Below are 12,762 nucleotides of genomic sequence, written 5' to 3'. Positions count from 1 at the left end.
TAAAATATCCCTAACCAAATATTGGTAATACAAAAGTGATATAACTACAAGTAATTCTAGAGTATTAAACACCTATTTATAAATCTAAAATCATCTATAGATATACACAGAAAATCATATTTTGATCAGAAAATTATTCATGAGAATATTCCTCTAAATGAGATAAATCTTATATAAAATCGAATTTAATAACATTATAATCACAGTCAAATTTAAAGTCATAATCACAATCAAATTAAGAGTTCCAATCTCAGTGAAATTTGAATTTCGAGTCACAATTGTAACATATATGATTCATCCAGATCTAGCGACAAGGAGATCTGGCTTGCGACTTTGGGTTGCGACGACAACGATGTTGGGCGCCTTACAACTCTAGGTTGCGACAATGATTGTGTCTTCGTTGAGATTCGGCGATGGCGCTAAGAGGCGATGACCATTTCTTCATCAAGATCCTAGCCTTCCAGTGATGGCGCTAGGCGGCTTGTGGTGTTAGGTGGCGATGACGCTGGGTAGCAACGACGACTATTTATGGAGAAGGAGATCTGGCACGACGATAATGGAGAAGTCGTTGAAGGGAAGATGGAAGAAAAATGATAAGAGGTGTAAATATTAGAAATATGAAAAGGAAAAATAGTAAATGAGTAGGTCAACTCAAAAAATCCTTTGCAACTTTTTTGCAAAAGCTAGTGGGCGATGGATGGCTTTTTACAAACGCCATTATATTAGCGTTTAAGTTACTTTTAAGCTGTTGATGATGACAAACATGCTAAACTATTAGCGGTCAAACGGCATTGCCAAACAAAGCCTTAATTTTGGCTGACTCCACCCAATGACAGATCTCCATTGCCATGGCCAATGTACAGGCGTCTCTATCTATAAAGAGCCTGCTCGGAGCGTCCTCGTCTAATCAAACATCCATCCATCCATGGCGTCCTCCATCACCCTCGTCACTTTTGTGTTCCTCTTTGCTCTCTTCTCCACGTCCCAAGCTGGGGATATAGTCGTCTACTGGGGCCAAAATGTCGGAGAAGGCTCCCTGAGAGACACATGCGCCACCGGAAAATACAGAATCGTCAACTTAGGATTCCTTTCCAACTTCGGCAATGGCCGAACCCCAGTTCTCAACTTGGCCGGCCACTGTGACCCGCCGTCCGGCGGCTGCCAGAAGCTCAGCAGCGACATCAACTTTTGCCAAAGCCGAGGCATCAAGGTCCGTGCAGGCTAGCTATCTGTTACAAATTAATTTCATATCATTCCACGTGTAATTATGGGTTAAGTTATCGTCAAATCTTACGTACAGGTGTTGCTCTCCATCGGCGGCGGCGACGGCAGCTACACGTTGTCATCGGCGGATGACGCGGCCAACTTAGCCACCTACTTGTGGAACCATTTTCTCGGCGGCCAAGCAAAGTTCAGACCCCTCGGCGAAGCCGTGTTAGACGGCATAGATTTCGACATTGAGCTTGGAGGAGTCCTTCACTACGCCACACTGGCCAGAAAGCTCGCCGAGCACAGCCGAGGTGGCCGGAAAGTCTACCTCTCTGCCGCCCCGCAGTGCCCGTTCCCCGACAAGCATCTTAGCCGGGCACTCAACACCGGGATTTTCGACTACGTTTGGATCCAGTTCTACAACAACCCTCAGTGCGAGTACACCGCCAATCCGAAGGGGTTCAAGGCCTCGTGGTCGCGGTGGACGGGGTCGATAACCGCCGGCAAGTTCTTCGTGGGGCTGCCGGCGTCGAAGGCCTCCGCCGGCAGCGGCTTCGTGCCGAAGCAGAAACTGATATCGGAGGTTCTTCCGTCAGTGAAGGGGTCGTCGAAGTATGGAGGAATCATGCTGTATGATAGGTATGGCGATCTGAAGAGTGGGTACAGCAACGTTGTAAAGGGTCATGTTTGAGTTAACCAAAGATGGTAAATATATATGCCATTGGCGGCCAAATAACTAAATAAATAAAATTTGCAGGTCCAATCTCCCATTTTTCTTTGTTTTAAATATAAAATTTAAGAAAAAAAATATATATATATATATATATATCATCCAAACAAAATTTTCATAAAATAAAAATATCAAAACAAGAATAAATATAATGTAATGTTTTAAATTTAACTTTTAACTTCATAACATAAATTAATAAAATCTCAATTCATTATTATTATTGTTATCATCCAAATATAATAATAAATTTATTGATAATGAGAAGTGTTTCGATCACAGTTTATGGGTAATTATTTGTAGGTGATTTGCAAGAAAGAAATTGATTAGAGCACAAGCTATTACCCGTGCTAGTATTTCAATATTTAAGTCAATTCTTAAATAAGAGTATAGAATATAGAACAAATAGATATACGATAAATATAGAATTTTAAGTGTATTTAAATAAAAAAATATTTATGAAAAAATATAAAAATATATAAATTTTTAATATGCGTAGCCTCTAATACTCGTGCACTCATCTGGTTGGCAGAGTGAAATTTGGAATAATGACCAAAAATCGAGTCTCACCAGCGGCAGTATAGGAGCAATCTCTCAAGTGAGGGGGTTCCTTGTACGCAGTGTGCACTGATCTAGCCTTTGTTAGCCGAGTGAGTCACCATAATTAATCTCCCCTCACAGTCCTGTCAGGCCGGGAGTGAGGACGCGTGAGATGAATGATTCCACGTTTTTGAAACAAAGAAAGATCGGATTTTTAAACGGACATATACGGGTGCATCCAAAATAGATTAGACTCGATCTCATCTTTTCTCCCCATCTCCATCCATAATTTTTGCGCCTGCGGGCTGCCCCTCATTTGTCTCTTCTTTAAATTGGCTTTTCAGCAAATTTCAATTCCCCCACCCGACAGCCATTGCCCTCCCTTCGTGAATTGATTTTGACATGTCAACATCAATCACCTATTTTCAATAATTATTTTTTATGTACGATATAGTAATTATACAATTAATATTATAAAAAAATTAATAACACATTAAAAAAATTTCTCATAATTAATATTCTGTTAAAAATCTCATTAATTTTTAATAATAATTTAATCCCCATTAACTTTTAATAGTAGAAAATAATCAGATCAAATTCATTAATCCAATGTATTACCTACTTAAAGTGTGACTTTCTACATTTATCGTCACGTAACAATCGAAACTTCTTGACATTAATCAAACATTCCAATCAATTTCTCGGTCTCTTTGAAACATCTTGAGTATTCTCTAGTCATGACTTAAGATGAACCTAATGACAATAAAGTCAGAATTTCTTGTAAACCTATTTGAGTTCTCGATTACAATGCATTATAGTTCTTCCACTAACTAACATCTTGATCGAGTGAGAGTCATGGGTTAACTAAACTCACAAGACATGGTAATTATACAAGATCCAGTCTACAGTGATCGAGATGACACATCAGAATACTCTATTCTGATTGTGCGTACCTTGGTCGAGGATTTCTATAATCATCAACCGATCGAGATTGTGTAAGATGTTCGTTCTCATCTGATAGAGACCAATGGATCTCATCAATGAACATCTGTTTTTATACACCATTGCACAGAGATCACATAAACAGTATCCCTACATCTCACAATGGATGCTTCTACTCAATAGTAAATACTCGACACCAACTTACAAGACAATTCTGTCGCTACCAATCAAATGATCGGATACACAATCAAAAGTCAATAATAGATCATTAATTTTTTCAGCTATGTGATCTGTTACAAGTGTCACATTAAGTAGATGTTCAACTAACATCTACTCGTATATCTACTATCTGCATCTTATGCAATATGGCATGTGACTTACCATCCTTTATCATTATAAAATCTCATACTAATCAAAACTAATAGCCCATGTGCTAGCTCGTAATAGATTAATCTTAGTCCTCTTCAAAGAAATTTTAAGACTAAGAATACCTATAAGAAATCTTGTATTACAGCTCTTAGTCACATACTCTTAACAACTTATGAATAAAGATCATCAGGATATCTAGGGACTCATTCATATATAAATAGAGTTATGAATGAAAATATGATAATTTAGATAACAAGTAAGATTATATCATTAAACCCAATACTCATACTAGATGTCATTTAAATATAATATTAGGGCACTAACACTAACATAAGTAACCACTACAAAAAAAAAAGGCATTTAGGGGTAATTTTTTTTTTTTTTTTTTGCATTTAACGATGGTTTTGAAAATCATCGCTAAATCAACCGTTGCAGAGCATTTAGTGACGATTTTCAGCAATTGTTGGAGTAACCGCCGCTAAGTCATATTTTTTGTGGCAGTTTAAGAACCACCGCAAAATAAGTGATTTAGCGACGGTTTCAAAACCGCCACAAAAATTCCAAAAAATTTGAAATTTCAAAATTTAAAAATTTTGAATTCTTGGAAGCCCCGCGCGCCTAGCCACCCGCGAGCGTGGGCTTACGCGAGCACATGCGCACCTGGCCTTGTGCGCCACATCGCCACATCTTCGTGGGCCACGTGGCGATACTGGAATTCCTTCCCCTTCCCAGTTTGAAACCCACGACCTCCCCTATGTGCGTATGTACATGAAACCACCTGATCTGCAAAGCCTCGCTATTACATATTCGCACATATAAATTATATACTAATCCAACCACTATTTCTAGAATTATATTTTATATTTTTAATATAAATTAAAAAACATAAGTTGATTGATTATTTTTTAAAAGAATAATTGAATAAATTAATTGAATTAAATAAAATAAATTAATTGATTAAAAAATAAAAAAGAAGAGTTTATATATTTTCTAAAAATTTCTTTTTATAATTATTAAAATTTTGTTAAATTTCTTTTTATTTTTTAAAATTAAATTTTTTAATAAATTTTGCGAAAGTTTTTGAAAAATTGCTACAAATATTAAATTATTTTTATTTTTAATTATTTAATTATTTTCTAAATTTAGGGGAGATTTCTCAAAAATTGTTGCAAAATTTAATTTTAATTTAATTATTTTTTAAATAAAAAGAATTATTTTCTAAATTTAATTATTTTTTAATTTTTAATAAATTTTATAGCGATTTTGGGAAACCGTCGCAAAAATGTTAAAAAAATCACTGCAAAAAACATATTTTTCCATGATTTTTAAAAACGTCGCACAAAATTAATTTTTTTGTAGTGAACCTATGAAACTCTCTCAGAAGGGTCCCTTAATGACGTTGAGAGAGGCTTCTGGGAGAGGTCACTCGAGTTTCCTAATATGAGGTCACTCAAGCCTTACTCAATCTTCTTAGTCTGAGGTCACTCGATCTTTCATCATACTTTAATCTCTTGATCTCTCAATGGGCCTATGAGCTTCTTTCTTTAAGCTTGGGCATAAAATTATTAGTAACCGTCAACTAATTTTTGGTCCTTGTCCAATACCTAATTACAATGGGATTTGCTCCATCTTGGACTAGATTAGTTAATTTGAACCAATTTTTCGATTCAACTTAGAATTTGAATACTCCTACCCTATGCTACCATGGAAGTCACTGGCTAAGAAAGTTTTAAGAGTCATTAACACTAGCAATAAAAGTTATTGATCAAGTAAGGGGAGAAAGAGGGACAAATAAAAATAATAATAACATATTAATTTTTAATTCTATTAAATAAGGTCCACTATATGAAATCCAATTTCCCAAAACTTTTACATCTATGCTTATGTCTTTTACAAGATATTTGATAACTCATATCATATTTAAGAGTTTTTGTTTCACTCTCTTAGCTCTTTTTACAAAATCTTCTATTTGTCTTCACTCTTATTTCACAAATATTAATATTTTTACCATCCTACATTTTGTGTGATACAATAATGCAACCTTCTCGACGAGTTGGCAACACTGTTCCATTCTAGTATCTCATTAACATTTCTTGATTGCAACCACCAAATTGCAAGTTCAATCTTGACCTCTACACGTCTTAGTTTAAGGGCTTCTTGGGGCCATACTTGCTACCTTTGGCAGAATATTACCTCCAACATGTGGATATAACGATTTATAGAGATCTATAAAGAATAATTGAGTTGAAAATAAACGGATACCAAAAAAAAAAAAAAAACACTTCTCATTGCTTGATTTAAAGGGCCTCTTAGGATTATGCTCGATCGCCAGCTTTATAAGCAGGCATGACAATTTACATGAACCCATGAAGAATAGAAGAACCACAAACCTTAAGAGCATCATTTTACATTGCTTTGGCATCATTCTTGGCTGTGTTTTTGCTATTATTTTCTTTTTATCCATTCACAAAATCATGGTTCTTCAAAAAGGTGTATACACACTGAGACTAAGAACTCAATCTACCTCTTTCCTGTATTTTCTAAAGTTGATGGATGGAAAGCCACAATGAAATCACAAGTCAACCTAAGTTTCCGGGAAAGTTTGGATTCCATCAATCTAACCTACTTTCCTGGAAAATGAAACAACGTTACACAACAGCATTGCTGAATTTGAATCCTCCGCCGATTTCTGGCGACGCCGACGAACCATTCTCGACATCTTGTCCTTGCTATCTTTCTTTCTGTTCTCTCTATCTTGGTTCCTCGGACTCCTCTCCTTCAGGTGCATGCCCGGCCAGAAGACTTCGCAGGCGGACGGCCACAACCGCCGCCTCCTGGGGTGTTCGGAAAAGTACTCCTCCGCCAGGCCCAGGTCCTCGTCCATGCTCTTTAGGGTGGTGTTTGAGAACCATCTCAGCCACATTTTCCCTCCTCTTCTTCAGCAGAAATTTCATCCTCAAAAACAGCAAGCAGCGGCAGCCTTGTTCCTTCTCCTTTAATTGATAGCCTCTCCTCCACAAACAAAGCAGCGGCGGTGGCGGAATTCTCCTCTTAATTTCTTGATAGCAACGGCGGAAAAACCTACACACTGCCATGCAACCTACTATGCATATATATATATATATATATGTAATAATCATGGGCTGGATCCATATTAATATAAAAATAATAAATGAATAGATGGGTCAAAGGGCTCATAAGCCCAACATGATCAACTATTTGTCCTGTTTCTTAAACGTAGTGTTGGCTGTTGTTAGCTCTTGCAAGATATTTATTAGGGGAGAAATTTTTAAATTTTTTAGATTTATAATTTTTGAGAATGTTCTTAAAAATAATTGATTTCCCAGATTTATCTAATTTTATATTTGGTTAGTTTTAAATATTATCAGGAATATTGAGTTTTTTTTTTTTAAATTTTACATTCTTATATTTGGTTTAAATACAACATTTTTAAAAATTTATATATATTATTTTTTTAAAATTACCCTTATTTAATTTTTTGTTAAAAAATGAGAAATTATTTCTAATATATAAAATATTGGGAACCACAATCTTTTAACGAGTCAAATTTTTTTTTTTTTTTTATAAAAAGGAAGTTATGGCAAAGATAATCATAAAAATGCTATGGGGTTATAAGAAAGTAAAAAATGTTTTAATTTTTTTATTTGTTAAAAACTTTTCCAAGTTCATAGGAATCTAAAGATTCTCAACTCCCCATGAAAATCTTATGGGAAAGTTGATAAAAAAATAAATTTTGAGAATATTATTTTTTCAAAATTTTCTTTTAAAAAAATTATACCAAATATAGGAATGTAGATTCTCAACCTAACATTCCTAGAAATTTAAAAACTTCTTTAGTACCAAACACCCCCTTAAGTTTTGGCAAAATTTTAAATAAATTTTACCTTCATTATTTTTGTCCAAATTCATAAATTCCATATATATCCCTATATTCCCTACACACATAACCATTTAAGTCATCTCCTCTAGGTATTTGTAGTACCAAACCCTCTAAATCTTTCCACAAATTTTGTTTTTATCTCTTCTTCTAACCCACCTTGTAGTGTGTATGTACCAAAACTTTCAGTCTCTTCTCCTAGAACAATTTTAGTTGCAAAATCTTATATATATTATATTCTCTTCACTACCACATTATTTAATGTCTTATTTATTGAGTTTGATTTTGATATAACAAAAACCCTCATTGATTTATTTGAAAACCTATTCAAAATGGTTTCAAAATAAGTGTTTATAATTAAAGTATTTTAAAATAGAAAAAATAATTAAACCTATTAAAAATGGTTTCAAAATAAACTCATTGCTTTGAAAACTTTCTGAAAGTTCAAAATCCTATTTCAAAATATGAATTAACTTATTTCAAAATAAATTTTTGGAATAGGTTTCAGAATACTTTATTTTGAAATAACCCGATTTATTCTAATTTATGTTAGATTAGGTCAATTAATGGCACCACACACCCAAAATGAGAATGAATTAGACGTTTTAAAAAATTACTTAATTAAATTTGAAAATCTTTACTTGAAATGATGTTTTAGTGAGTTAAAACAGAAAATGTAAAATGACAAATGCAATGCTTAACACTTCATGTCCATTCATTAGTTTCTCTAGTGCATTCAAGGGCTGTATTTATAGGTTTCTCCCGAACTTGAAGAAAAACAAGTTGCGTTCTCTTTCTTATTTTCAAGTTATTTTTAGTTTTCAATTTTCTAAAATAATGAAAACGTGTTTTCTTTGCTATTTTTAAAAATGCATTTTTAAAAATAAAAAAAATTATAAAAAAAAACTCAAAACAATAAAAAAATATTTTGATTGTTTTCATCCAAAACAAACTCTAAACTCAAAGCACATCTATTTATTTATTTATTCATATTTTATTATTATAATAGAAAAATATTATAAAATTCATTAATTTTAAAATATATATATTTTTTTAATAATATATCAACATTAAATATTTCGAATTTACTGAATAATCAAATTTATTGAATAAAATATCATTAAAAAATAATTTTCAAAAATTTCAAAAAAAATGCGTTTTCTAATTTTCTGTTTTGAGAAATAGTTTTCAAAATGACAAATAGAATGTGTTTTCAATTTTTTAAAAATAGACTACCAAAATAGAAAACTAAAAATGAATTCAAAACTGAAAACTAAAAATTAAAAAACAAAAAGAACGCAACCTAGTTGTTTATAGCTATTGGAGCCTGCACAAAACGGTCGACAAATACACTAATATGGGTAACAATTTTGACTTCAAAAAGAGTGTTCATGATGAGGAAAACATTTTCATACTCTTACACATTTAATTTCAAAACAAATACAAAAAATTGATTTCAAAATAAATATAAAGGATCTTGTAAACATTAAAAGCATATATCCGGGGTGAGCGATTTCACCTTTTGGACCAAGTAGACATGATATCTATTATAATGATGATATATGTATATATTATATATAAATATAATAATTATATGTATATGTAGTTATATTAAATAATATATTTATAAATTATTTATAAACAAGCATGCATGTTTTCACGAGCTAATCATGAACTTCTAATCAGGTTTTCTCATGAGCCTCTAATCGAGGCAGCTTGCGAGCGAATGAGTCAAGCTTTATTGAGATCAAAATCGACTCATTTATAAATCAAATTTTAAAATTATGCTTAAATTCGACTCATTTACCTTCACGAATGAACTTGAAGGAGTTTTTATCAAACCGAACACTAAGTCTAGCCTGAATAGTTTAACTAATTTGCAGCTTTAGTAACACCCTCATTAACCATTAACTTAAAACCCTCGTATCCAAGGATGTTTAGTTTAGATATAATAGTACTTGTGACAAAAAATTGTAGTGGGCAAATATGGGGGAAGAAAAACATAAACATTAGGAAGTTTCTACTACAAATAAGATGACAGACTTACCATGAAACAAAGATCCCTGGCTTCAATTGAGTTCACAATTCCAAAGTCTTGCAATTTATAAAGTCTTGATCAAGTCTATGGATTCATACTTTTAGAAAATAAAAATGAAAGTCTATGGAATGATATATAGTGATCATGAAGTGTACAAATTTTCCACACTAAACGTTCAATAACTTCAATCAATAGGTCCACTTCCAGTGAACAAATACCTGCAATAGAGGGCAATAATATATCTATTTTGTTGTTATATAACTACATAAATCCCATTTGATATTATTGGGTATTGAAATTTTGTTAAATTTTTAAAAATTTTGATATTCTGTTAATATTTTTAAGAATTATAAATAATTTTGTTAACAACTTTTGAATTTGATGTTGCTTACAAGATGGGACTCATGACAACGCTGATTAACGATCTCCTACAAGTTCGAGGCTTTCATCCCTTAGCGTAAACTCATTTAACAATCAAGTTAATGTTTGATAAGGAAAGATCGAGTAGAATAACAAGTAAAAAATGAGTTAATGTGTTTTTTTTACTGGAGAATTGGGGATTTTTATAGCTCATATAAGGGATACTTTGAGTGTGATTTGAACAAGATACCCTCTCTTGGATATGATCGGGCATGGTTGGTACATGGTGTTAGGGGCTTAAGCCATACTCATTAATAACTAGGCTCACCAGATCTCACCACGTAATAGGTTTAGATGTCTTCCAGGTGACTTTTAAATTAATTTATTACTATCATGTCATGTATTGATTTCTCACTAGTCTATATGACACTTTTAGATAAGGTAGTCTGTTTATTATTTACCTTCGTCATCAAAATTTGTGATCTCCAACTTAAAAGAGAAAATTAAGTGCAAATTGACCATACTTTTCTTGAATTTTAGAATTTTGATCTAGATACTTGTTGAAGTTTATAATTTGTCAAATAAGTTTTTAATTTTTTTTTTCAAATTAACCACCATACTCTCTTTGTTACTAATAATGTTAAATAAATTGATGAAGTTGGGCATTTGATTCGGACGCCCCCTAAATTTTACTTTTCTCAAACTGGTTCTTAAATTTTTAAAAATAGTTAGGCAACCCTATTCATAAGAAACAATGTTAATTAAATTAATTTATCTCTAATCTCTATTTAATTTAGTTTCATTTCACATGGACGGGGAGTTATGACCATTTTAGAAAAATTCAAGAACCAATTTAACAAAAAAAAAAGGTTTAAAGGGTGTCGAGACTAAAAATCCAAAGTTTAAGAGATATGCGATCAATTTGTTTAACGTTATTAATAAAAGAGTTTATAAATACACATAATAGTTTTTTTTAACAAATTATAATTCGATTCCATTAACACAAATTTATAATTACATTATAATTATCAAGCATATTTAATAATTTTTTTTACTTTTTTAAGGGCTCACCCCTTGGCCACAGACCAAACCTTGCACGTTTTAATCACATCTTCATCTTCTAAATCCAATTTTAATTTGGGTTACGCACATAAATTTGCCTTGTTCCAAGCTAATTTTGACTCAATCATATTGTATTTTCCTTCACATTAAAAGAATTCACTTTGACTCTATAATGCTTCGTCATGATTAGCGCTAATCTTATTAATTTGTTTTAAAATAAGTTCACGTAAAACATAGGGTGATTCGAGTTATAACTTTTCTTTAGGAGTGTGTAATCGAGTTATAATCGAACTGAACTAATCAAAAATCACTAATCAAATCGAAACATATAATCGAACCGAACCAACCAAATCATCTAAACTAACAAAAATAATCGAAATCGAACTAACTAAATTTTGAGCCATTGTAATCGAATAAAAAATTGAACTGAAATTCTTATCAAAAAAAATCGAACAGAATCTAATAAAAGAGGGTTGGGTTGTCGGTTCGATTCGGTTCGGCTTTACAGTTAATAATATAAAAAAAAAAAACGAACCAAATAACTAAAACTCTTGCTCACCCTTACTATTCTTAAGTTAACTTTGTATGTAATGTTAGATTTGTTCCTCCTAACAAGAACCCTTTTAATCCAAGTGAGTTGTATATAGAAGAAATGTAATATGAGATTTTCATATAATGACGCCATTAATATAGTCAAAAAGTTGATTATGATTCACACTAGTTATTGTTCGCTTTACTATGACATTTAAGTAGCAATAAAGATTGACCTTAAGGTTTTATTTTAAAAAAAAGGCTCTTATGAAAAGAGGGTTAACTCTTGCCATAATTCCAGTTGACTTGCATTCAAGGTAAGATCATTTCTCCTCAACCGAAACCTCCAATCTAAGGTGAGTTTTTATATGGAGGATCTAATATATGGGTTCTCATAAATAGTGTCATTGTTGTGGTAAAAAAATTAGTTACATCTAACATAAGATATTGTCCACTTTGATTTGACACACACTTAGTAGCAATTAGCATTAGCCTCACACTTTTGTCATAAAAAGAGCTTTCATGAGAAAAAGGGATGACTTCTTACTTATAAATTATAACTTTTTTTTATTTATTTACATTAGATATGAAAAAAAAAATTGAACCAATGGACTTGGTTTTTAAGATTGATCAAACAAAAATTGAACTAAAACAAAATCGAATCACTCGACTCAATTTTTTAAAAAGTCATTATTTTTTTAGAATTAATTATAAAGTGTCTCTCCAATTTAATTGGAGTTACCAGTGCACCTCGTGCTATACATGTGCAAGTTAAAAAATACACTTCATGGTTGATATTTAGTTTTTTAATATTTTATAAATATTGTTTTATGTATGGTTGAGTTTGAATATAGCGGTAAAATTAATTTTAAATTGGCTTTAAATTAGATATAGAGGTCATGAGTTTAAATATTATTTATTTAAAAAAATTATTTTTTAATGAAATATTCAACAATTATTTTAAGAAATTATTTTATTAATATGATTTCATAATACTAAAATAGTGTGTTTGCTTAAGTAATTAATAGAATAGATTTACAAATTTACCGTCATCAGTTATATATATATATATATATGACAGTAATT

At 31.8% G+C, this 12,762-nt stretch overlaps 1 protein-coding gene across 1 annotated transcript; it reads left to right on the top strand.

Moving 5' to 3' along the window:
• The first annotated feature begins 899 nt into the window (after positions 1 to 899).
• Positions 900 to 1,979, top strand: LOC127814115 (basic endochitinase-like). The gene is made up of 2 exons (XM_052355380.1): positions 900 to 1,210; positions 1,301 to 1,979. The coding sequence occupies exons 1-2, from the start codon at positions 926 to 928 to the stop codon at positions 1,898 to 1,900; spliced, it is 885 nt and encodes a 294-aa protein (XP_052211340.1). The 5' UTR covers positions 900 to 925; the 3' UTR covers positions 1,901 to 1,979.
• Positions 1,980 to 12,762: the final 10,783 nt, after the last annotated feature.

This window comes from Diospyros lotus, chromosome 12 (genome assembly GCF_014633365.1).
Source record: "Diospyros lotus cultivar Yz01 chromosome 12, ASM1463336v1, whole genome shotgun sequence".
Classification (NCBI taxonomy): domain Eukaryota; kingdom Viridiplantae; phylum Streptophyta; class Magnoliopsida; order Ericales; family Ebenaceae; genus Diospyros; species Diospyros lotus.
This window is presented reverse-complemented; position numbering and strand designations above follow the sequence as displayed.